Source organism: Lissotriton vulgaris, chromosome 5 (assembly GCF_964263255.1).
Source record: "Lissotriton vulgaris chromosome 5, aLisVul1.2, whole genome shotgun sequence".
Taxonomy (NCBI): Eukaryota; Metazoa; Chordata; class Amphibia; order Caudata; family Salamandridae; genus Lissotriton; species Lissotriton vulgaris.
Genome location: NC_141693.1, coordinates 1,987,608,693 through 1,987,635,424, shown reverse-complemented (window position 1 = coordinate 1,987,635,424; position 26,732 = coordinate 1,987,608,693). Strand labels below are relative to the sequence as shown.

The 26,732-nt window shown below is 44.3% G+C and overlaps 1 protein-coding gene across 2 annotated transcripts in view; it reads left to right on the top strand.

The window, feature by feature from the left end:
- The window catches only part of STKLD1 (serine/threonine kinase like domain containing 1), a 376,807-nt gene that overhangs the window by 176,110 nt on the left and 173,965 nt on the right, over nt 1–26,732 (top strand). For both annotated transcript variants that reach the window (XM_086924725.1, XM_086924724.1), the window contains exon 16: nt 10,048–10,176. In XM_086924725.1, the coding sequence (XP_086780851.1) occupies nt 10,048–10,176 (129 nt within the window). The remainder of the gene's footprint in view (nt 1–10,047; nt 10,177–26,732) is intronic.

Here is a 26,732-nt window from a genome sequence, read left to right as displayed (position 1 = left end):
CCGGTTGACCCGGTTGTATAAGTGATTAGAGCTAGCTGCTAAGGCTTCTGGGAAACGTAGTTTTTCAGTTTTGAACGTGTTGTGCTGATTGCAATATTTGTTTAGGAGTGTGCAAAAGCATATTTTAGTCCGTTTTTTAGCTGGTAGATTATGCCGATTCCGTAGGTCTAGAGGTTTATGTTAGCTGTTGCTTGGCAACCGGTGTAAGTGCGTTGTAGGTCGAGTGTATGGTGATGGAAAATGTCATTGCTGTCTTATGGGTCCATGAATTCTTACCACAGTAGATGTCCAATGGAGAGAGAAACACACCACTCTGTTCATAAGTTGTAAAGTTCAGACATTTCGTTCAAGCCCTGAGTGGCCGAGTTGAATTTTAGGATCAGCATTGCTTCTCGTTGTTTTAGTTTGGCCTCTATATCTCCGCCCCTCTGGTCATGCTCTAATTTCGAAATGACGGTCCATCTGAAGTCCAGGTCTCCGTGTGACTCGTCAATCCAATGTTGTACAAGAGGTGCTGTGGTGATTTTTTTCTTGATTCTTGATTTATGTTGAGAGATTCTCTGTCTGATTTCCTGATTTGTTTTCCCTATGTACAATTTGGGGCATGGACATAGGATGGCATAGATCAAGTTTTTTGATTTACAGTTCGTAAAGGTGTTGTGTTTCCATGAGATTCCTTCATGTTGGAAAACATTCCCCTCAATTGTGGAATTACAACACATGCATGTTCCACACTTCTTGTGGCCTGTAACTGGAGGTAAATTGACAAATTCACGTATTGTGGGGGTCTTCTTGCCAGGGACGGCAGCCCTCACGACTTGGTTCGCAATGCTCTTATCTTTTTTGAAGGCAAAGAGTGGTTTGGCGTTCAACTGTATGTCAACATCCTTTATTAGATGCCAGTTCTGGTGGATGACCTTTTTGAGGAAGTTAGATGATGCCCCAAAGGTAGTGACACATACTGTGCGCTCGAGTTTTTTCTTTTCTTTCTTTCTCAAGAGTTCTTCTCGTGGTGTCCACCACGCGCGTTTGATTGCTTGTTTGACCAATTTAGATGGATATCCCCGATCTAAAAGTCTCTCCATGAGCAAGTTTGCGTGGTACATGTACTCGTCTTTAAATGAACAATTTCGTCGTATATGGAGAAATTGGCCTATTGGTAAATTTTCTTTCAAACTGCGCGGGTGGTTGCTGGAGAAATGCAAGGATTTGTTGCGGTCAGTCTCTTTTCTGAAGAGGGTAGTCACTAACTGTCCATCTGTGCAATAAACTTCCACATCTAAAAAGGAAAGTCTTGTGGGTGATGACTGGATACTGAATTTAATATCCCTTGTGCGGCTGTTGAGCCATCCATGGAAGTCAGTTAATTGTTCCATTGTGCCGGACCATGTGAAAAAAATGTCGTCTATGAAACGAACCCAGCCCCCTATCCATTGTGAGAAGGGGTTGTTATTATGTACGTATCTGTCCTCATATACACTCATGAAGAGTATAGCCAGCTCAGGGGCAAAGGGACAGCCCATGGCTACTCCCTTAATTTGGAGAAAGAAGTCATCATGGAATTTGAAGTAGTTTTTAGTTAAAGCCATTCTAGCCAATTCCAAAATGAAGTCCGTAGGAACTCTCGCTGGACGGTCTCTTTTGTCCAAGAAGATTTCAACCACTTCCAAGGCTTGGTCTTGGGGAATTTGGGTATATAGTGAGACTATATCCATGCTTACTAGTAAGTCCTGGCCTTCGGTAAATGGTAATTGTTGTAATTTACACAGAAAATCTGAGGTGTCTCTCAAGAAAGATTGTACTGTCAATGTGAAAGGTTTAAGGAAGAAGTCAATAAACTTGGAGATGGGTTCAAACAGTGAATCGCACCCGGATATTATGGGGCGGCCTGGTGGTGATTTGGCATTCTTGTGTACCTTTGGGAGTACATAGAACAATGGTGTTCTTGGGTGTTTGTTTACTAGATAACTGAATTCTTGTTTGCCCAAAAAACCTTGTTCAAAACCATTCTGTAGGATTTTTTCAAGTTCGCTCTGAAATTCAGTCGTTGGATCAGATCGTATTTTCCGATAGCATTCTATGTCAAGTAGCTGTCGATTGGCTTCCGCTATATATTCGTTGGTGCCCCAAATAACAATCGAACCGCCTTTGTCGGCTTGCTTGACTATAATATTCTCATCATTTCTGAGAGAATAGAGTGCGTCTTTTTGTTCTTTTTTTCTTCTGAGGCAATAGCTGACAACACAGTTTTTTCAAAGTATATCACTTCTTTAGGTATTTTAAAAGCTGGTGGACAAAAGGTTGATTTTTTCTTTAAACCCGTGGTTTCTGCTTGCGACATTATTTCTTTGCCTGAAAAAAATGCAATCAGACGGATCTTCCTGCAGAACTCAATAAATTCCAGTTTGAGTCTAACAAAGTCTGGAGGTTTTGCAGGGACAAGAGAAAGTCCCTTTTCCAAGACACTTGTTTCAGACAAGGAGAGAACTCTGTTGGAAAGATTGATAACTGATGAGGTACCTAGTTTTTGTAATTTTGTCTCCTCGTGGACATTTCCCATGGCTGGTTGTATCTTGTTTTTCCGCGGGGTTTCTGTTGGCCTTGATCTAAAAAAGGCTGTTGTTGTTGTTGTTGTTTATTTTGTTGAAAATTTTGTTGGTATTGCTGCTGTTGGTATCCTCCACGTCGATTAAATTGGGGTCTATATGTACCTGGTTCAGAGTCGCTTCCTCCTGACGATGATGTATCCGAGAAGGTTAGATATTTAGTTCTTGATCGACCTTGGTTGTCCGATAAGAAGCGTCTCGCTTCTGGGCGAGAATAAAAATCTTGTTGCAGATAGGGATAGGCCTTTTCAAGAGAAAAATTCCGTTTGTCTCTATCAAAATTGTTTTCTTTTTGTTGCACCGTATAATCTTTGAATTCCAAGATTTCCTTGTCAACTTTTTCGAGAAGAGTCTTAGAATCTTGAATCAAGGGGTTTACTTTAATTTCTGTTTCCAATTTTTCGATTTCTTCCAATTGTGCTATGGATAATCTTTGCGCGGTTTCAATGGTTAAGACCATGAGGTCTCTGCTACATTTGGTTTCAATGTAACTGAAGCCTTTTTTGTAGATATTATCTTCCGTAAAGATCACGGGTATGTTTTTAACAATCAAGCCTGTAGGTATTGTGCCTGACCTGAGGTGTTGGAGAAGATAGTGGCCATGCAAATCCGTCCGGATTTGTTTTTTCTTTAACCGAATAAGTTTGTCTGATTCGTTGTTCGTTTGTGCGGTACTACTGAGAGTAGCGGAACCGAAAGAAGGAGGGTTCTTGAGGAGATTTTTTATATGATCCTCGCTGTATGCAAAGGTTTGTTCTTCTGACATGTTAAGTCAGCAGTCCAAAGGTTGAGTCAGTCAACAGTCATTTAGTGGGGCCCCAAATGCAATCATTCACACATACACAAAATCCAATCACACACTAGTAGGACATAGATAAACAATCAATACAAAAAGAAGAATCAATGCAAACAGAAGAGAGAGGGGGGTTCTAACTGGAAGAGAAATCCGGCAGAGACCAAAGACCACCTGTTTAAATGTTCAATGCTTAAACAGCGGTATTGAGAACCTCGCGGGTGGATACCCGCTATAATAAGTGGCAACAATGGGGGTTCTGGCTCCAACGCAGTAAGGCTGCGCCAATACAAGAATCAACAAAAAGATGCCAGTACTGCACTTCAATTCAAAAGTTTCTGCTAATTGAGTAACAATCCTCAATTATGAAAGACCAATCTTTTAGTCTGGTTTCTTATGAATATTTCTTTTTATTATTTGGATATTATTCCTTATGTTTTTTATATTTTTGTTGGACCTTTTTGAGCAAGAATTATTTCACAAAAATGAAGACTTGAAAGGTATATACAAAAAGCAACCAATATGTATCAAAGAATGTCACAACTCAAATATGATATATATCACTTTGCAAAACATTCAGTGGACACAATAGACATTCAAAGGACAACATTAAGTGCACTTAGAGACATGAACATACAAGACTGGACAAATTGACAACACATTAACAAATGAAACCTGTTCAGAAACAAGTGTAAACGCCCTGTATCGAATAAAGTTTTTTGGAGAACAGGTGCGGATACTAGTGGTTAGTACAAGATTTGTTTATGCATGTTTTCATATAATAGACCATCTGATAATTCAGTTTTTAAGTTGTAATCCTGGGGAGATTGGTCTATTTGAGAAAGCGGAGGTGAAGAGAACAGGGGTCGACGCGTTTCGAATCCCTTATGTGGCAGGGATTCTCATCAGGACCGTGAAGATTCAATCTACAGAAGTAAAATAAAAAACATTCTGTCAGTCATACTCACAACACTCAACTTCTATCAGTCACACACACTCTCTCAGATCATACCTGTATTTATGATTCAGTGGTCGGTCTCTCAACAGAGTGGCTACTCGTGTAGCTGTAATATTAAGAATTCAATGGGCATAATTAGTGTTGGTTAGCCAGTAAAGCGGGCACAATGATATCGATCGTTAATCTAGGTACTTACATAGATGAGCGGTATGACCGCGTGGTCAGTTTATTCCTGTTGATTTCTTCAAACAATTCTATAATGAAGAAAAAGAAAAAATGTCCTATTGATTTTAGCAATCCTGTGCTCAGGGATAAAAATGGCACGCATATGCTCATATTTCGAAATTACGGGTTTAGTGGGGCGGGTGTATTCGAGCTCTTATGTTTGTTTAAATGCCTCTAGCTAAAAAACGGACTAAAATATGCTTTTGCACACTTCTAAACAAATATTGCAATCAGCACAACACGTTCAAAACTGAAAAACTACCTTTCCCAGAAGCCTTAGCAGCTAGCTCTAATCACTTATACAACCGGGTCAACCGGGACAATCACAAACGCGCCTCAGTGCTGGACGGAGCAGCGTATGGAGGAGACTTGACAAACTAATACCAGTAAGAGTTCCCTAGCGTGCAGCCGAAATGCTTCAATCCATCAGTGCACTTTTGAATACAGCCGGACGAAATCCGCTATTTAAAGACGAGCATAGACATGCCATTTATTTTCAGAGCGCAGTAGTGCCCAAGACATTTTTAAATTCTTCCTAAACAAACAGAAATGGACGCCACCGAAAGCTGAACGACTCCATTTATTCGCACACCCGGCACCTAGAAACAACGCTAGAGGCGTTTAAACAAACATAAGAGCTCGAATACACCCGCCCCACTAAACCCGTAATTTCGAAATATGAGCATATGCGTGCCATTTTTATCCCTGAGCACAGGATTGCTAAAATCAATAGGACATTTTTTCTTTTTCTTCATTATAGAATTGTTTGAAGAAATCAACAGGAATAAACTGACCACGCGGTCATACCGCTCATCTATGTAAGTACCTAGATTAACGATCGATATCATTGTGCCCGCTTTACTGGCTAACCAACACTAATTATGCCCATTGAATTCTTAATATTACAGCTACACGAGTAGCCACTCTGTTGAGAGACCGACCACTGAATCATAAATACAGGTATGATCTGAGAGAGTGTGTGTGACTGATAGAAGTTGAGTGTTGTGAGTATGACTGACAGAATGTTTTTTATTTTACTTCTGTAGATTGAATCTTCACGGTCCTGATGAGAATCCCTGCCACATAAGGGATTCGAAACGCGTCGACCCCTGTTCTCTTCACCTCCGCTTTCTCAAATAGACCAATCTCCCCAGGATTACAACTTAAAAACTGAATTATCAGATGGTCTATTATATGAAAACATGCATAAACAAATCTTGTACTAACCACTAGTATCCGCACCTGTTCTCCAAAAAACTTTATTCGATACAGGGCGTTTACACTTGTTTCTGAACAGGTTTCATTTGTTAATGTGTTGTCAATTTGTCCAGTCTTGTATGTTCATGTCTCTAAGTGCACTTAATGTTGTCCTTTGAATGTCTATTGTGTCCACTGAATGTTTTGCAAAGTGATATATATCATATTTGAGTTGTGACATTCTTTGATACATATTGGTTGCTTTTTGTATATACCTTTCAAGTCTTCATTTTTGTGAAATAATTCTTGCTCAAAAAGGTCCAACAAAAATATAAAAAACATAAGGAATAATATCCAAATAATAAAAAGAAATATTCATAAGAAACCAGACTAAAAGATTGGTCTTTCATAATTGAGGATTGTTACTCAATTAGCAGAAACTTTTGAATTGAAGTGCAGTACTGGCATCTTTTTGTTGATTCTTGTATTGGCGCAGCCTTACTGCGTTGGAGCCAGAACCCCCATTGTTGCCATCTAAAAAACATAAAGCGCGGACTGTGGATCTCTGGTCGTACCGGGCCGGTCCAAAATCACAATTTCAGGCCAACTGCAATAGAGCGCAGGCTATCTATAGGGAATCAGTCAGGCCCTCTGAACACAGTTCTTTAAATCCTGGTTTCCGGAACATTTCACGATCCGTGTTGAAAATGCGTCACACAACCCAAGTAATTTGTTGGTTCTGAAATGCGTTGATGCTGCAGTGCAAGGGCCTGTGTCATTGTAGAGGATCCCGTCAATGGGGCTTGCGATACGAAGTCCGGCATCAAGGATGTGGCGTAGAGTCGGTAGAATGCAACAGTTCCAAAGAGCTGCGAGGCTGCGATGCAGAGTCCATCGTTGTGGCTGCCGTCAATCAAGTATGCTAGGGCCTGTGCCAAGGGTGCGTCGCGCAGTGGCAGGTCTGATGGGCTGCGACATGAATGCGGGTCCTTGCAAATGGTCCAATCCTCGCAGCAGATGAGATGCGTCGGATCTGCTCAGGATCGCACCACCCATTAGAGGAGATGTGTTGGGTACGCTGGATCCATGGAGGCTGGCAGAGCACCTTAAGCCCACTTCCAAGGGGCCAGGACTGGGGTAATACCACTTAGCAGGGTAGACTCACAGATGGTGGGTGCAAGGTTGTTGGAAGCCTCCTGTGTCCCTATGCTTCAAATCATGAGGTCAGCCAACTAGCCTTTAGAGTCATTCTGGGTTCAAAAGATGCAGGTTCAGTCCTTCTCATACAGACAAGAGGGTAGCAGGTAGCAGGGCAGCAGTTCCTTCAGAGCAGGAGCCGCAGTCCTTGTAGCAACACAGCAGTCCTTCTTCATGGCTGAGTATCCACAGTTCCAGACGTGTACATGCTTTTAAAGTGCACATTTGCCCAGTCTTCCTGGCTATGGCTCCAGACTAATGATTGGGGGTGGGGGGTATGAAACCCTTTGTGTAGAGACAGGGCACCTACTACTCAAGTGTAAGCTTTGCACAGCCCAGCTTCTACCTCCCATCCTGCCTGTGATCGCACATCCAGTCACACCTAAGCTCCCCATTGTGTGTGGCTGTAGGAGGAATACACAAAGCCTAACTGTCACCCACACCCAGTCATGTGACCATGAGACAGGCTGCAGGCACCACCAAAGTCCATGGCAAGAAAATGCCAACTTTAGAAAAGTAGAATTTTCAGATTTGCAATTTAGAATTCGACTTCACCTTTAGGATTTTAAATTGTGATTCCAGAGACACCAAACATGATGGGGTTACCTGTTCCCATTTAGAAATCATACCTCTAAAATGTAATACGGTAGTTCTAATGTTATCATAAGGGAGATGTAGGCCTTGCAGTAGTAAAAAATTAATTTAAAAGATTTTCACTACCCGGACATGTAAAACCTAAAAGTACATATCCAACTTTTTAAATACACTTCACCTTGCACTTGGGTTGTCCAGGGCCTACCTTAGGGGTGACTTATGTGCATTAAAAAAGAAGATTTGGGCATCACAAAAGGTTTATTTTGCCAGGTTGAAGTGGGAGTTTAAACTGCATGCACACAGTCTGCAATGACAGGCCTGAGACGTATTTATTGTGCTGCTTATGTGAGTGGCACAATCAGTGCTGCAAGCCCACCAGTAGTACCTAATTTACTAGCCCTGAACACAGGTAGGTCCACTGACAAGTAAATAAATATAAATAACACATAAGGTGCACTTGGCTGAATGTTGAAGGAAGGGGTACGAAGAGAAAAGAAGGTGGTGTTAAGTCAGAAAAAGCTAAAAGGAAAAATCCTTTCAGGACAAGAACCCTCACTCTCCGCAAGGTGACATTCTTCATCGGATGGGTTCCCTTCTCACACCGAGGTGTGGGCTACAACTCCCCGAAGGGAGGAGCTGAGGTGTTTTCACAAGATGAGTGGTGGAGAGTAGTAAGTGAGGGGCAGAGTGCAAACAAATGTAGTAAAGTGGTGGTTAAAATTGTCTCCATGGATCCTCTAAAACTTTATTGGGTGGTCTCAGGGACAAAGTTAAAAGAGAGGATTAGGGATTTAACCAAATATATCCCTTATAGTGGTCAACATGTTTCTGCCATAGGTCGGTCCCCTAAAGGGATCCAGCAGCATTCGTCAGGACCTTAATTATAGTTAATAACGTGTGTTTAAAGAAACGTGAATATAGTAGCCACCACAGGAACAGGGCGGTCAGGTTATCAATTACCTGTGTGCTTCTAGGGGTTTGTCTGTCTGAAAATCAAAAGTATAATCATAATCTTCAATATATCATAATCCGACATTACCCAGACAAACTAGGATGTAAATGTGTGCTCTCTATTGTTCTTACTTATAATTGGAAGTGGAAAGCCACTCTGCATGCTCTCTAGGTACGTCTCATAGTGTCCAGCATAAAGAAAAAATATAGTTACAGTAATGTGTCTATTTTATGTGTATGTATGTACATCAACACATTCTGTGATGTGCTGGTATTTATAAACAAATGTTTGGTATGATCAAAATGTCTAGGGCATCTCTGCACCAAGATTGCAAAGAAAGATCAGTATAGGCTAGCTTATATGGCATTGTCTATATTAATCTCATATCCAAAGGTTGTTGATTCAGGTTATCACTCAATCGGGTAGTTGCAAAAGACCCACGATCGTCAATTTATGTCAGGAAGTCGTGGCGATTATTCTTTGCAGTTACCAAGCTTATATCTGTTAGTCTGACAATCAATCGATATCGAACAATGTAGGTAGCAACTAACAGCTCCTAACTGACTTCCACAAATTATAGATTCCATGAGATCACTGGAAAAAACCCATGACTATAACATGAACCTGCATGAACACATCAGTTTAGCCACCAAAGTTGCAAACTTTCAAATGAACTTACTAAGGAAAATAAAACTATTTTTCCCCCTCAACGACTTCAGGTCATCTGTGCAAGCTCTATTGATGTCCAGGTTGGGCTATGGAAGTGCAACCCTCTGTGACCTACCTAGATCGAATTTGGCTCCACTAAGGGTTCCTCTGCAAGGCTCATCACAGGATACCAAAAAACAACTACATCACTCCTTATCTGAAATTTCTAAACTGGCTCCCATATGAGGCAAGGAACATCTGAAAATTGCTTGCATGACCCATACAATCCTACACTTAACCCCTTCGATGCTATTGACGGAACGGTTCCGTCATGAGCGTCGGTTGGCCTGTGCTCATGACGGAACTGTTCCGCCATGAGTCCGTTGGCTCATAAGAACGTTCAGCACAGCTCAGGAATCTGCGCCGCGCTGATGAGGTTAAATGCACCAAAGTACCTGGCAGAAAAACTGGAGCAGTCTGGCAGCTGCAGATCCCATAGAAGCACTAGCACCTTATTGTTGAAACCTCGGAAATTTCATACAAAGAAAACTTACAACTGAACTTTCTCTACCCTATAGCCCACTGGCTCTCCTCTCTGGGCACCGATACGATGCAGGGTCTACACCTATGGTTATTACTGTCCTGCTATGACCTTGTTAATTGACTCATTGGCCTTTACCTTGGTGACACTGTGTACTGTTCGTGATATGTTTGTTGTTTGTTCTAGCAATTTCTTCTTGCCTAACCATTTGTAAAGAGCTTTGATACCCTCTAGGGTCATGTTCATGCTATATAAAACTTTATAAAGAAATACAAAAATTAAAACAATACACATACTACATTTTAACAAACATAACCTTCTAGCCTTGTGTTTCAGAATGCTTTGCTGGAGATCAACACGAGGAAGTCACTCTTGTTCTTTTGCAAGCTGTCAAGAAGCACCCAGAAAGGCCAATCTTGGTGAAAAATGCATGCCTGGCCCTTGCAAGCCTGTTCAGGACCTCAGGTAATAGGAATTATACGTTTCTTGATTATTCCTTTTATAAAAACAGGTTTGTATAGTGAGCTCAGTTTCATCTAATGTTACCCACATGAACTCTTTGTATATTCTGTAGATCTTACAGGCATAGCTTAGTCAACCACTCCAGGAACTATAGTTGACAGCCATGCACTTTGCCTAGTTTCCAGATATCATTTAGTAAGGGCATGACTAGGTACATTTGTTTTCTTTCTTGAATTTTTGTGTTTAGCTTCATTTTAATTTTTTTAATTTTTATTTGTTTGGTTGGTTAGATGCCCTCTCTCTTAAAATCACCCAACTGTCCAACAGATTAGATAAAATATCTATAGTCATACTACTCTCCTTCCTTCCCAACTTGTTGCAAATTCCCTGCAACTGGCTGCTTGGCTTATCTCCCAGGGCAGGCAGAACGTTTGTATGTTTCACCTGCGAGTGTTCCTTGGTCTGTGCGAGTCTAACCACTACTTCTGGAACATCTTTGAGGTGCCTGTAAAACAGGATGGAGATTTCAACTTATTCAGTACTTTCCTCTTTTGGGTGTTTTTTTTCTTGTAGCATCTCCCCTTTCTGGAAGCAGTGAGCTTTTCATGTTTTTTAAAAATGTGATTTGATAAGAGAAGAGTAACGTGTCTTGCTCTCCCATGCATGACTTTTCAACATTTGTCTCAAGTGTCAGCAGATGTGGTAAGCAGTTCTTAGATGCTCAACGGTACAAGTCTTTCATATTTGGGGAACTGGCATCCAGTGAGGTCCTGCATCTTCTATGCAGGAATCCATCTTAGGTCACAGAGAAATTAGAGTCATCAAGCCCCCAGTACAGAAGGAGAATCAGAATTCATGGCAAAATGGAAGCTGTGACGCCTAGGTAATACAGATTTGGCACTAGCCCCATGCCAGGAACTTCTCCTACACCTGCATTAGGAGGAACCTTTGGACATGTGCACTTATGAAAACCTCTCTGAACAACCAACGTTATAAGACTTGCGATCTTGCAGTACACGATGACTTTTCAAACAAGCCCCAGTTCAAATGGTACTTCAAGGCTACCGCCTTAAAATCCACTAACCAGGATCCAAACATTATGGGTTTGTTCGGGCTCCCACAGTGAAACGTCACAAAGCGGTTGATAGGCCTTTGGCCCATACCCTCATATTTGGGTGCAACGTTTGCTTTTTTACAGAATACAAAACTGGTTCATTGGAATTACAGTATCAGCTAGGAATGGAGCTTTTGTACTAATAAACCTGAAAACCTTCTGTTGAACTCTCAATTTGTTTTCAGCATGCTTCGAAGGGTTAGAGAGAAAGACATCTTCACCAAACTGGTGCTAGTATTTGCCATGGTAGACTCTTTCCGTGCATGAGAAGGAGGATAGGTGGGAGAAAAAGAAGCACTAACGTTGCTGCTGGTGATGTGAACATCTGTCCTGATGCTATTCCTTTCTATTGCATCTCTGTTGTTTGTCAGTCTTTCATACATCATATTTCAGAGGCTATAAATATTTGATTGAAGCGGAGTTTGATGAATCCCACTTCTTTTCTGTACCAATAGAACCATTTTGAGGCTCTTGTGAGAGCACTCAAATATAATTTTCTTCAGTTCTCATTTGGGTTGTTCTCAACATTTTGACCATGACTCTTGTCCATTTTTCCTTAAAATAGCCACGATCCTCAGGCAGGTGAACAGTATTGCAAAATACATTAATTAATGCCGATACAGCACCCTTGTTACCTTTTCTACCACCTCTGGTAAGAAGGATGGTTACTACTCTATCAATGCCGTCATCAAAGTAGTAAACAAAACAGCCTACTTACTCAATGGGTCTGTGGAAAGCTATCATTAGAGTGGTCATTCACATTGTCCAGGAGGGTTGCACGGAAGTAAAGGACCCTGAGCAAAAGCCCCTACCGAGAAGAGATGACACCTTCAGAGCTTTTTTACGTCAATGTTTGTTTGTAGGAAATGTTTCTCATGCGTAGGAGTGTGAGTTTATTGCTTTGTAGTCGCAATATTTGATTCACTGGTTCAGCTCGTTTTTTAATATTTCTGCCGACACTGCCAAGAGTCAGTCAGCTGAAAACTTACCTTGGGGGGACCATTCTCGGAGAAGCCGCCACCGCCGAGAGTCACCGGGGATCATTTCCAGCGCGAGCAGACGCCGGAAGAGGAGGCAAACTACACCTCCCAGCGTCCCTCGCATCGCGCAAGCCATTGACGACACACCAGTGTGCCAGGAGGCGCACAAAAGGACGCTTGGGCTCCCGCGGCACGGGACGCAAGCGGGTATGCCCGGGTGAAGCCCTGGCCAAGGGCAGGCCTGTTTGAGCCCGTTAGAGATTGGTAGAGGCTGGGCTGGGCCCTCCTCGAAGCCCCCGGACATTGCAAAAGGTAACATTTACGTTAGCTCTAATTTGAAGCCTTGCTAATTGAGTTTGAGTCCAAATTCAACCACTTACGCTGACGACACCCAGCTCCTCTTTGTAAGCAACAAGGATGGCCTGTTTGAGCGCTGTTTTTGAGTGGTTTGGACGTCATGGGCTGAAGTGCAACTCCGACAAGTCGGAGTTGCTCTTCTTTGGTTGTACCTCTGAGCCTGATTGGAAACCCTGGTGGCCGCAAGATATGTTTCCTCCCACTAGTTCGTCTTTGAAAGCCAAAAACTTGGGAGTTTTGATTGACAACGAGCTATCTTTCGGACCGCATATCTCATCTCTTACTGGGAAATGTTTCGGCATCCTTCGGATGCTTCGTAAATTCCTCCCTCTAGTCTCCATCCAGCACAGAAAAATCATTGTCCAGGCACTGATTGGCTCTAGGCTTGATTATGCTAATGTTTTGTTCCTGGGACTTCCCAAATATTTGGTCAGGCGTCTGCAAATCGCCCAGAATTCTGCAGCCCGAGCCATCTTTGGTCTTCCAAGAAAAGCCAGAGCCACTGATCTTCTCTCAACACTACACTGGCATCCTATTGCTAAAAGGATTCTGTTTAAAACTTTGACCACGACTTTCAAGGCCCTACATGGCATAGGCCCCAAATACATTTCTAAACGATTGTCCTGGTATAACCCCCCCAGATCTCTCAGATCTTCGTCCCTATCTAAAATGAGTGTTCCCATTATCAAGCGTGCTAGAGCAGGAGGACTGTCTTTTCGCTACTTAGCTCCTCATGCTTGGAACAACCTCCCAATCTCTTTGAGACAGACCTCTAGCCTTCTGTCCTTCCGAAAGGCCCTTAAGACATGGCTTTTCCCTTAATTTGATGCGGTTTCCTGTTGTCTTCACGTCCTCTCAGTGTTATGTTCTCCCTTCTTTGGTTGGGTTTCCTTCAATAAAGCGCCGGGATACTCCCTGGAGTGGCCGTGCGCTATAGAAGTATAAAAATAACATAACATAACATTCTATCCCCTGAGCTGGGTGTGCCCCAGGGTTCGTCGTTGAGCCCCACATTATTCAATCTTTATGTGAGGCCGCTGGCTGCTGTTGTCAAGCATTGGGGTTTGACTATGGTCTCCTATGCTGACGACACACAGCTGGCAGTCGCCTTGAGTGGGGACTCCGACCTTGACGCCCCCAGATTTCAGGATGGACTCTTGGCAGTAGCCAGCTGGATGAATACCAACTGTCTCCAGCTTAAAACCTTAGCTGCTTCGCAAATATCCCTCCCCAGTGCTGCTCTGTCCATTGGAACTAGTGCTGAATGGACGTCCAATGGTCGTGCGCAGCACTGGGGAGGTAGCGCTCGGGACGACCCTTGGCCGTCAGCAGCGCTTAAGAGGTTAAGGCTAAAAAAACGTAGGTCATGATAGTGGGCAGGCGAACGGATCTTTGGGGTGATACGTGGTGGCCCCCTGAGCTGGGTGTAACGCCTATTCCAGTCACAGAGGTAAAGAATTTGGGGGTCTGGCTAGATCCAGCCCTCAGTTTCTGTGGCCACACAAAAAAAGTAGCGGCCACCTTTTTTGGCATCTTACGAGGGCTGAGACCTATTCTGAGGTTCTTTGATGCCTCGACTAGGCAGTTGGTCATACAAGCATCCATACTATCGCGGCTTGATTACGCCAGTTCACTACTGTTGGGGGCCAACCAGGCTGAAATCGCCCGGATGCAACGTATCCAGAATGCTGCAGGACCCTGTGCCTTTCCTTCAAGATCCTCAAGATGGCCTCCCCCCAGATTCTTGATAATCTTCTGAAGCCCTACGTGCGCTCGCGCTCTTTGAGATCCCTGAGCCAAAACTTGGTCGTGGTCCCACGGTTTAGACTGTGTAGGGCGGGAGGTCGCTCCTTCCGTGTTTTGGCTGCAAAACTGTGGAATTCTCTTCTGTCCCATATTCGCGAAATAGATGAGCTGCTGAAGTTCAGGAGAGCCATCAAAACGCGGATATATGATGATACAACGCATGTTATTACAACGCATGCTTTTACATCGCATTTTTTACAACGCAAAAACTTTTACAACGCATGTATTTACAACGCATGTTTTTACAACGCAGGTACCTTTACAACGCATACCATTACAACGTAAGTATTGGTAAATATATATTAATTTTATAATCGTAAATTAATTGAAAAAAATATAATTTAATGTAATTTAATTTCATTTAATTTCATTTAATTAATTTAATTTAAATTTAATTTAAATTTACTTTTACCCTGTACCCCTGTACCCCAAAAACCCAAAACTGACCCTCAACCCCAAAAATACCCCTTTACCCAAAAACCCAAAACTGACCCTCAACCCCAAAAATACCCCTTTACCCAAAAACTCAAAACTGACCCTGAACCCCAAAAATACCCCTTTACCCAAAAACTAAAAACTGACCCTGAACCCCAAAAATACCCCTTTACCCAAAAACTAAAAACTGACCCTGAACCCCAAAAATACCCCTTTACCCAAAAACTAAAAACTGACCCTGAACCCCAAAAATACCCCTTTACCCAAAAACTAAAAACTGACCCTGAACCCCAAAAATACCCCTTTACCCAAAAACTAAAAACTGACCCTGAACCCCAAAAATACCCCTTTACCCAAAAACTAAAAACTGACCCTGAACCCTAAAAATACCCCTTTACCCAAAAACTAAAAACTGACCCTGAACCCCAAAAATACCCCTTTACCCAAAAACTAAAAACTGATCCTGAACCCCAAAAATACCCCATTACCCAACAACTAAAAACTGACCCTGAACCCCAAAAATACCCCTTTACCCAAAAACTAAAAACTGACCCTGAACCCTAAAAATACCCCTTTACCCAAAAACTAAAAACTGACCCTGAACCCCAAAAATACCCCTTTACCCAAAAACTAAAAACTGACCCTGAACCCCAAAAATACTCCTTTACCCAAAAACTAAAAACTGACCCTGAACCCCAAAAATACCCCTTTACCCAAAAACTAAAAACTGACCCTGAACCCTAAAAATACCCCTTTACCCAAAAACCCAAAACTGACCCTGAACCCTAAAAATACCCCTTTACCCCAAACATATAACATTTAAAATATAATTATATACTTACCAATACTTACGTTGTAATGGTATGCGTTGTAAAGGTACCTGCGTTGTAAAAACATGCGTTGTAAATACATGCGTTGTAAAAGTTTTTGCATTGTAAAAGTTCCGTTGTAATGGTATGTCGTTGTAAAAGTTGCGTTGTAAGTGATGTTTCCCTCAAAACGCATATGTTCCCTCATAGCTCTTAGGATCTAGATCTACGTGTTTCCGCTCTCGTACTGCTATGTTGTGTCTGGGTACCCTTCCTGAAGCGCAGGGACGCCCCTTGGCTGGGGCAGCTGTGCGCTATAGAAGTGTTATTAACATAACATAACAATTGTAATTTTTTTCTTTTTGCGATCTGTCACTGCGCAACGGAACAGGAAGGAAAGGAGCGGGAGCAGGGTATGTCGCAGGGACCCGTGACCAATTTATTACAAGGTTATAGAGAGACAATGGAACTTAGCTTATTCAACATATACACAATATAGAGTATAGGAACTCAATGGAAGCTATACAATTCAGGTTGTCCTGGCCCAGCCGGGGCAGGAGTTTATTACCAAAAAACAATGTCAGATATACAATACAATTTTACAAGACACAAGCCTGTGCCGTACTGACAAGAAAGGAGGAAATAGATATAGGGTGAAGAAGAGGGTGATTTTCAGGCAAGGAAAGAGAGCAAAGACAGGGCACTGCGAAAAGATGCAAAGATTGCTAGCAGTGTCGCCTGGAGTGGAATGTACACAAAATTTTTGAGAATATTTCAAGTGTCAACCCACTCTTGGGTGTCGACGTTTCGATCCCTAAAAGCTCTAATAGATGCACGGGATCATCATCAGGACTTATTTAAGTAGCAAAACATGCCTGAAATGAGCAAAGCCATATGGTTGAGCTTACACATACGATTCTCTGGGGTTCAATGGTTGTCTCAATATGATCGTATTAAAACTTCAACGTCAGTCTGAAGGTGGCTGCACTTCTATGTCACGTGCTAGCGTCGGATTCAAAAGTATACAAACATCAATGGTACCATACTTTGTGTCAGTGTTCCCGACTCCTTTGAATTTTGAGTTTCCAGGCTTGCTTCGCCCTGGGCTTCAGCAATGTGGATAACGGGCGTTGGTCATGATATGCCAGCCGCCTCTCCCAGGGGTGCTCGGACGATGCCGGTTACAAGGGCTTCCTCAGTCCTGGCACACGAGATAGCACTAACGGAACGCCGCCTCTCGATGGACCCAGTATTTTCGAAAAGATCATCTCTGGGGGCCATCCAGAACGCGTGCACGCCAGAAAAACACGACCAGACCTACACGGCAATTGTTCGCAGGAAGAGACTACAAGTACATAGGCTATCCCAGCTCCCCTAACAGCGCGGGGCTTGGGGCCTAATTCACTTACTAACGTAAGCTGAGCTGAGCGTTTGAGGGGGGCAACTGTGAAAAGAAAGCGAGTAGAGCCGGAACTCAACAGAAAGGGAAGAAGGCTAAGAACTGTGCCGAAAGCACCCAGAAGGAGATAGTCATTGATGAACGCTCAATTGCTAATATTTCTAAAGGAGCCCAGTCAGGGGGAACTGCCCCAAACAGTGTTGACCCAGTGTCTGCAGTGGGCCCTTTGCAGACTGAGGAATCATTCTGGAGGAAGATGGAGGTCCTCTTAACAGTGTATTTGGAGCCCCTTGGGGACAGACTCAAAGCAATTGAACAGAGACTTAAGAAGGCAGAGGGAGTGATAATGTGCACCTTGGGCAGCATTGATGACAAGATAGAGAGGGGCAATCATTCGAAGAATATAGGAAGGGAGGGTGAAAGGGAGGGTGCAACTGATCTAAACTTTACCGCCATATCCACAACAGATATCGCTGTGCAACTTCCGGTGAGAGACAAACCAGGGGGGGAAACGGAAGGCAAGGGAACAGCTGATTCCGACAGGCTACAGGGGGTGCCAGGTAATGAGGAGACGGAAAGAAATATTGCAAAGAAGTTGCATCCATTTAGATCTACCCCAAGACTGTGCACGATATGTCGCGGTCCTGACGGGGGTCCCTGAGTTAAAAGTGGAAGTAGAGGAATCGTATGACCAATTGAAAAATAAAACAATACATTGGCTAAACTGTAATAGACCTTTGCCCCGAGAGGCCCAACGTAAGATTCTCTTCTCAAGGAGAGTGAGTTGGGTGGGAAACAGGCAGGAAAACATATTAGGGGACTGTATTGTTGTGAACTTCAAAGAACCTAAAGTAGCACAGCATGTTACTCATGGTCCCCAGATATGCACGCGATCAAATATACAGGTACAAGATCTAAGTTATTTTTATAAGCCTCAAAACAAGGGGCCTATCGGAGGGCACTGGGAAGACCATAAGGGTTGGACGGTGCAGCCAATAAGAGGGCGGGGAAGGATCTACAGAGAGAGGAGTGAGTACCCGGGTAATGATACTCAGGGAGCATATACACACGAGAGTCAGGCAGTCCAAATGAGGGAAAGGTATGCTCTCCCGTTGTTTAATAAATATGCGCCATTGGGCTGGGGGAGACATCTCCGTGAAGTAGACTTACTAGCCAAGGATAAGACAGGTAAGGAAAGGGAGCCACAGTTAAGAATACAAGTAGGGGAGTCCCCAAAAGGAGTACATCTAAATGTGATCCATTTGGCACCATGTAAGTTACAGCAAGCTAGACCTACAGACACCCAAACATCCAGTGAGCCCATTATGACCGCTGGATCCCCAACCAGTGGTCACTGGAGCACCCTCAAATTAGTGTCCTGGAACGTGGCGGGTCTATCAGCCAAATTCCAAAACACTGAGTGGTTGAAATACATCAACAGATTTAACATAATTTGTGTCCAGGAAACCTGGGAAGTGGAACCGACTAATTTTAATTTAGTCAGGTTTAAATTCTTTGCTGTCCCAGCGGGAAGTCCACGGCAAGCAGAGCAAAGGGTGGTCTCCAAATATGGGTTCACTTGAGTTTGGATGGGGTCTGGAAGGACCTAAATTGGAAATCGGACTGTATGATAGCTGTACAGCTTAAAAGTAAGGACCTCAATTTAACTCTAGTCAATTTCTATAATGCGGGAGGACGTAGAGTTGGAGAGCTGGAGGAAAGACTAGGGTTACAGAGAGAGCGGGATCAGGGTGCTACAGCCCTATTGATTTTAATAGCAGGGGACTTTAACTGTCATTTGTGTCGGAAATTGATACCTGTTGGACCTAGCCCTTTTTGGCAGGTTCACCCCGAGACTTTTTTGCTTTTTCCTAGCCTGTTTCTGTGACCTGGCGTTAGTGATTTTAGGCCTCTGCGCACTTTTTCACTGTGGTTCAGTGTAAAGTGCGTGAGCTATCTGTGTGTGTGGTGAGAGTGACCTGCCCTCCCATAGGAATGAATGGGGAATATGTATGCCCATGGTAGTTCTTGATGTGTGGCGATGTGCAGGGTCGAGTTTGGTATGTGCGAACTCGTGAGATTGAATGCTGCGCAATGATATATGCGGCATGATTGTGTCTAGTGTAGAAGTGCCACTTTTAGAAGTTGGCATATTTGTGTAATGTGTGTCTGGCGTGTGATTGGCTGAAGCTGGTTGGTGAGCCTGGCTCCAAGAGTCTGGGTGGGTCTGCCCCGGTGGCGAATGGAGTGTTTAGCAAGCTGATGTGAGGGGAGGGGTGCACCTGGGCCTGAATAGGGCTGGGATTTCCCCACACAATGCTAGCTGCACACTCTGTGGTGCGTCTGATGTCCCTAGCCTGGCCTGTGAAAGGAGTTCCCTATAACCAGTTGTAGCTGGTTCTCACACTGCCTGCACCCTGCTAGACAAAGGATTTCTCTGTATAAAAAGGGGCTGTGTCCTCTTACAAAATGTTCTTGTTTGCCAATTTGAACCCTGCCAGGGGCGTGCTGCTGCTTGGGCCCAGGGGAAGGCTTGCCTCCCTGGGCCCTGCCCAGCCCCTGGATGCTTGATGGACTTGTCCTGGACTCTGGAGACCTTTTGCTGGGACCCCTTTGCTATGGGAGTCTTTGCCTTGGGGGCTTGATAGACTCTGCCCCCTTAGCGCCTGGGGAAGCGCTTTGTTGGCCTAGGCCCTTGTGACTGTTCACAGCTGCCCAGCAATTAGTGGGCAGCTGCAACGTTTAGGTTTGCGCCGGTGGCGCATCCCTGACTGGCGCTGCATTGGCAGCCGCCCTGACATTTGGGACACAGGGCGTCCTAGCCCCAACAAGGCAAGTTGGCCTAGGGACTGCCACAGGTGGTGGCTTATGTATGTTTTGCGCAATTGTGTGGTTTTATTACACCTCTGAATGTGTTTTAGGCATCATGTGTTTTTGCGCTATTGAGTTGTGTTCTGGCACCTCTGAATGTTTTTATGCATCATGTGTCTTCCCTGTTCTTACACCTCTGAATGTGTTGGTTTATGCATCATGTGGTTTACCTGTGCTGCACCTCTGAATGTGTTTTGATGCGTCATGTGCCTTGTTCTTACACCTCTGAATGTGATTTATGCATCATGTGTTTCCTTCCCTTACACCTCTGAATGTTTTAGGCATCATGTGTTTCTCCGGCACCTCTGAATGGGTTTTGATGCGTCATGTGCCTTGTTCCTTACACCGCTGAATGTATGTTTATACAGCATGTGTCTTTCCTACACCTCTGAATGTTCTATGCATCATGTGTGAAACTTCTGATTATCCTATATTCTATGTTCTAGAAGTGCTATTTCTACTAAGTGCTGATTCTGACAGTGGCCCACGTGGCCCTGTCCTGTAAATAATCCCTTGTGAATATTGCCCGTGCCAGTTGGCACAATGTATATTGTGTGATTACTATCTGATGTGTTTTGACAATACAAAAGTTATTTTTATATAACCTTGTGTGGAGTTCCTTTTGTGGTGTGCCTAGGATGTTGCTGTTGTGTGCGTGCGCAAATGCTTTACACATTGCTCCGGGATAAGCCTGTCTGCTCGTGCCAAGCTACCAAGGGGGTACGTAGGGGTTATCTTGGAGTGTGACTCCCTTGCCCTGACTAGAATGATGGTTTCTGCCTAGCTTTGGTGTCAGCCTTAGCCAACCAGAAATAGCCAGTTCTAACAATACCGCTTACTAAAGACTGGACATCCTGTAATGTAGAAGAGGGAGCCCACTTTGATCATACGGTGGAAGGAAGGGAACTAAGTAGGGTGCTGAAAAGTTATAGTATGGAACACTCAATGGATCTGTTATCCATTAAACCTAATAAGCAGGTTAACCCCACTTTTAAAGTAGTGGGGACATAGTTCATATATTGATTTTATACTTGTATCTCACCTGTTAAAACAGCGAATTTTAGCTTTTACCATTGATTGCAGTGGTTTTAGTGACCATAACCCACTAACAGTGGCGGTGGCAGTGTCAAGTGTTAGTAAGGTAACACGGAGGGGGGCAGAAGGTATTAGGGAGGCCCAAGGTTGGTGCTTAAAATGGTCCAAACTTAATGGAGATAGTTTTTATAAATCACTTTTGGAAGAGGGGAAACAGCACTTAGAGGTGTGTTTAAACTTAGAGGTTAATGGGCCCCGCTCGTCGAGGCATTCGAAGAGATAGGGCGGCTAGTAGCTCGCCTAATGCATATGACTGGGCAGGGTAAGAAAAAGATCGAGCCCAAATGGTTTGATAGAGGGTGTTCCTTAGCCCAAAAGAATCTAAGAGCTGCTCTCAAACATAAGCCAAGAGACAATCAAAGGGTTATGCACTGTAGATTAACCTATAAACAGGCAGTAAGGCACAGGAAGAACGCGCTTCAAACCCAAACGTGGGAAGATCTTAGAGGAGCGGCAGAAAGGAGAGGTCTTTCCACTTTTTGGACGATAGTTAACAGTCCTTGCTTTCAAGACGAAATAGCCCACAGATAGCGTCTAATGTGCTCCCTGAACAGTGGGTGGAACACTTTAGAGGATTATATAATAGGGGGTCCACCGAGACTGTTGAGCCGAGGCGAACGGGGGTGGAGGGGGTGGAACAGATGGGCTTGAATTCTAGAGGGGATTGTGGGGGGCATCGATGGCCTGACCCAAAATAAGGCCCCAGGCCCAGATGGGATCCCGCCAGACCTCTTCTTGAGTAAAGTGGAACTTACAAGAGTGATAAACGCGGCCATAGTTTCTGGGCTACCCCGCTCATGGTCAACGGCCACAATAGTGCCCATTTTTAAAAAGGGGAGTAGGGATAGCCCCCAGTGTTATCGCCCCATCTCTCTGATACATGTAACAGCTAAAGTGTTGGGCAGGGTTGTCTTGAATGAGCTGAGAAGAGGAACATCACATTCTTACTGATGTCCAGTATAGTTTTCGGGCCTGCAGATCTACAACCGAGCTAAAGTGTTGGGCAGGGTTGTCTTGAATGAGCTGAGAAGAGGAACATCACATTCTTACTGATGTCCAGTATGGTTTTCGGGCCTGCAGATCTACAACCGACCAATGCTTAAACTTATATCTATTGATGACAAAATATACAGTAGCCAATAAGGAAAAGGTTTATCTAGCATTCATGGACCTGGCAACAGCCTTTGATTGTGTGAACAGGGGGAAGTTGTGAGCCATAATGTCCAATTTAGGGGTAGACGCTGGCCTTATTAAGATCTTGAGAGCCCTCCACTGGAACACATCTGCAAAAGTGAGGTACAATTTGGAGGGAGGGAACACCGAGTCCTTCAAGTGCACCAGTGGGGTTAGGCAGGGGTGCATCTTGGCCCCCTTTCTGTTTTCTCTATATATTAATGACCTAGAACGATGTGAGGAGGATCCCGCACTTACCTGGAACTTGCAGGGACGACCCTGGTGTCCCGAAACCTCCCGAGGACTACTACCCCTGCATGACTCTCACGTATCTTCACTGGAGACAGGCGATCGCTCGCGTAACCCGGAAGTCCAACCCCCATACCCCGGAAGCCGGAGGCGCGAGCCAATAACTTGCACGCAAGGACAGGTCAGGAGAGAGAGGAGAGACGCGGAAACGGTGAGGACGAGAGAAGACACGGGACCCGATTGAGAAGACGCGGGACCCGATAGAGAAGACGCAGGACCTGGTAGAGAAGACGCGGGACCCGAAAGAGAAGACGCAGGACCCGGTGGAGAAGACGCGGGACCCGGTAACCAGAACAGCGGACCTGACGACCCTGAAGAGGAAAGCTGGTCGGAGGACTGGTGGTGTCCGGAGGAGGCTGGAAGGCGGCCGTAACTCGGAAGAGAGTTACGGCGGGGTCGGTGAGTTAACTGACTCGGGGACACACTGAGGGTAGGGCGGGTGTGAGCATAGCGGGAGGGAAAAGCACTGGGTTACGTGAAACCTGGAAGACTGATATGTACCACGCTGTTTTGCGAAGTATGCTAGTGTTGGTGCACAATTCTATCTTACATATCTATGTTTATTGGTTGACCGGTGTTGGAAGTCATACACAAATATCCCAGTCCTAGGCACTTTAAAATTCACAACCCCCCCATATTTTTCTAAGACCACTTGCCATTGGCATTTTCCTGACAAACAAGGGTGTGGTGACGGTATCCATTTTTGTTAGAAAGAGCTCCATTCTGACGATTCCCCTTTGTCTATTTTCCATTCTTCTATGAGCCTCCGGAGTAACCAACCCGGTCCAGACGACCTAGAAAGCAAGAGAACCACATCGCAGACCTTTGGTTCCTCCGACTCATCTCGGGAAAACTCAGAAGAAGAAGAAACTCTGAATCCGCATCCACTTCCTCATTCCATTAATATCAATAAACCGATTTTCTAACCTATATTGCAGCCTCCACGCCTGTTTATCAAGCCCTCGCTCTCACAAGTGGTGTCAGAAGTGGGATTGAAAGGCGAAATGGAGGCTGCCCTTGCAAAAATGGCCGAAAATGAGGAACACCTGAGCAAGGTTATGGAACGTTTCTTAACGGTCGTGGTGGAAGACCGAGGCAAGTTCCAACAGGCCATCACAGGACAGGGACAGACCCATGAAGCTGCAATGGGTAAACTTACAGAAGCCTTGGGCAACCAGAGAGGCCCTACTACCTTGCCATCTGTAGTGTTACAGCGTTATGTTGCAGGAGAGGATCACGATTTTTTCTTTAGTAATTTTGAAAGGATGGCGACTGCAGCCTCCTGGCCTGCCGATAAATGGGGACAGTATTTGGGACCATTGTTGTCCGGTGACTTGCAAGCAGCTTACCAGGCGGCCACCTTACAAGGGACTGTGCCTTATGCAGACATAAAGAAATGTATCCTGGAAAGACTAGGAGTGGATGACGAAACCTATAGACTTAAACTGAGACAAATGAAGGAGGGTCCACAAGAAACTCCTCGTGCTTTATACTTTAGAGTGAAGGACATGGCAGACCGTTGGCTAAAACCCGCTACCACCGACAAGGATGGCATCATGGCTAAAATATATTTAGAACAGTACCTAACGTCCCTTCATCCCCCTATTCAACGGTGGGTGAGACAGCAAGCCAACCTTACCCTGGAAACGGCTGTAGAAATAGCCAGTGCATACAACAGGGCACAAGACTTCCAGAAAACCAGGGATGAATCCACAGGGAAAACCGGTGGACACATGCCAAATCGTTCTCCTCGACCTCCACTCATAAAAAAACCAGAACCCTTGGCACTCGTTCCCAGCAACCCATTGCCTAGCGTCCCACTCGTGAGACCTTCTATGTCGGGACCTCAATGTTTTCAGTGTGGGGGAATGGGACATATAGCCAGATTTTGTCCCCAAAAAGAAGAGCCCATGGAGATAGGATTGGCTCGTAATTATTTCTGCTCCCCCCAAGAAGACCAAAGACTACCCCCATACAAGTGTACCGTGTCCATGAATGGACGTCCTGTTACTGCCCTGGCAGACACTGGTTGTTTACATAGCGTGGTTAGACCCCAGGATTTGGGAAACAGCATTGGCCCCATAGAAGGTATGGTGGCGATCAAATGCGTTCACGGGAATGTGAAACCCTATCCTACGGCTCGAGTGCTAGTCCAACATCCCAAAGATTCAGGAACGTCTCTAACGGTGGGACTCATACCCCGACTACCTGAACAAGCAATCCTAGGAAACGATTATGCTAAATTACCCCAGTTATTACAGGAGTCTTCCCTGGCAACAGAGGACTGGTTATCCTCTGCACCATTTTCTACAGAGACTGATAAGGAATGGCCAACTCCTAAGGAACGGAAAAGTCGCAGTCAAAGAAGGGCTGAAAAACACAAAGAGCCCTTGGTAACACCTGTGATTCCGGTAGAGAATCCTTGGGAAACGGATCGTAACTTCCATGCGGCCCAACGGGAAGACCCTGTTCTTCGGGAAGCCTGGAACAAGGCTCTTGATGGAGAGGACCCGCAACATGTAGGTCCATATTTTTTTGTAAAAAATGGCTTGTTGTATAGAAAGAACCATCCACACCAGAAAGCCCAATTGTTAGTCCCAGATCCCTTTCAAGAGAAAGTTTTATATCTAGCTCACAGCCATCTATTAGGGGGTCATTTTGGGTCAGACAAGACAGAAAAAACCATTTTGGAAAATTTCTATTGGCCAGGTATATATCAACAGGTAAAGAAATATTGTAGGGAATGTCCTGTGTGCCAAAAACACAGTCGCTATCAACCCCCAAAAGCCCCGTTGATTCCCCTTCCCGTCATAGATGAACCCTTCTCACGGGTTGGTATGGATATTATAGGTCCCTTATTGCCATCTAGAAGTGGGTGTAGATATGTATTGGTTCTGGTAGATGATGCTACTCGATTCCCAGAAGCCATACCCCTACGCAGACCTGATACTACCAATATCGCTAAAGCAATGGTTAGTGTTTTTTCCAGAGTAGGTTTTCCAAAAGAAATTCTCACTGACCAGGGAACCCCCTTTACCTCTAAGATGATGAGAGACATTTGTAAGCAATTAGGTGTGAAGCAAATCCGTACATCAGCCTACCATCCCCAAACGGATGGACTGGTTGAAAGGTATAATGCCACCATTAAAACCACTCTAAAAAAGTTACTAGACCTGGAAGCACGTAAATGGGAAGACATTCTTCCCCTAGCTCTCTTTGCCATCAGATGTAAAGAACAGAAGAGCACGGGTCATTCCCCCTTTGAGTTGCTGTATGGACACCAACCTCGTACTCTATTAGATATGGCGAAAGAACAGTGGGAAATAGAACAGAATGATGCCAGGCCACTTCCCGAGTACGTTTCTAATCTTCAAACTCATTTGAAACAAATTCGGAGTATTGTCAGGAACAATCTAGAGAATGCCCAGATGGCCCAGAAAAATCAATATGACCGAGGGTCAAAAACTAGGACCTTTCAGATAGGCGACCTTGTATTGCTCATGATGGCCTCTTCGGACCAGAAGTTATTGGGACAATGGCAGGGTCCCTATAAAGTCATTCAACAAGTGACTCCAGTAACCTACAAGATTGAAACTGATTCCCAGAAGAAGGTGTCACAAATATACCATGTGAACCTACTAAAGAAATGGGAGGGGCCTGCACCAGTAACAGTGAATAGCGTAGAACCTCAAACTCCCCTATTTCAAACATGTCTGGATAACGAATTGCCTGTTGGGTTAGCACATGATTTAATAAAGGTTTTACGACCTTTAGCTTCTGTATTTTCCACCACGCCTGGAAAGACCACACTCGTTGAACATGCAATAAAGACTCCACCAGGTAAACGAGTGAGACTAAGACCCTACCGTATACCTGAATCTCGCAGGCAGGTTATACGCGAAGAGGTAGAGAAAATGTTACAACTAGATGTCATAGAGCCTTCTAAAAGCGAATGGAACTCACCCATAGTACTGGTTCCAAAACCTGATGGGTCTGTAAGATTCTGTATTGACTTCAGGGAGGTGAACAAAATATCCGAATTTGACACCTATCCTCTCCCAAGAGTGGACGAGATGGTAGAAAGGATAGGAAAGGCCAAATACATCAGCACATTAGATCTGTGTAAAGGATATTAGCAAATTCCTTTGAAGCCCGAGGACAAGGAAAAGACAGCATTTTCCACCCCAGATGGGTTATACCATTTCAAAATG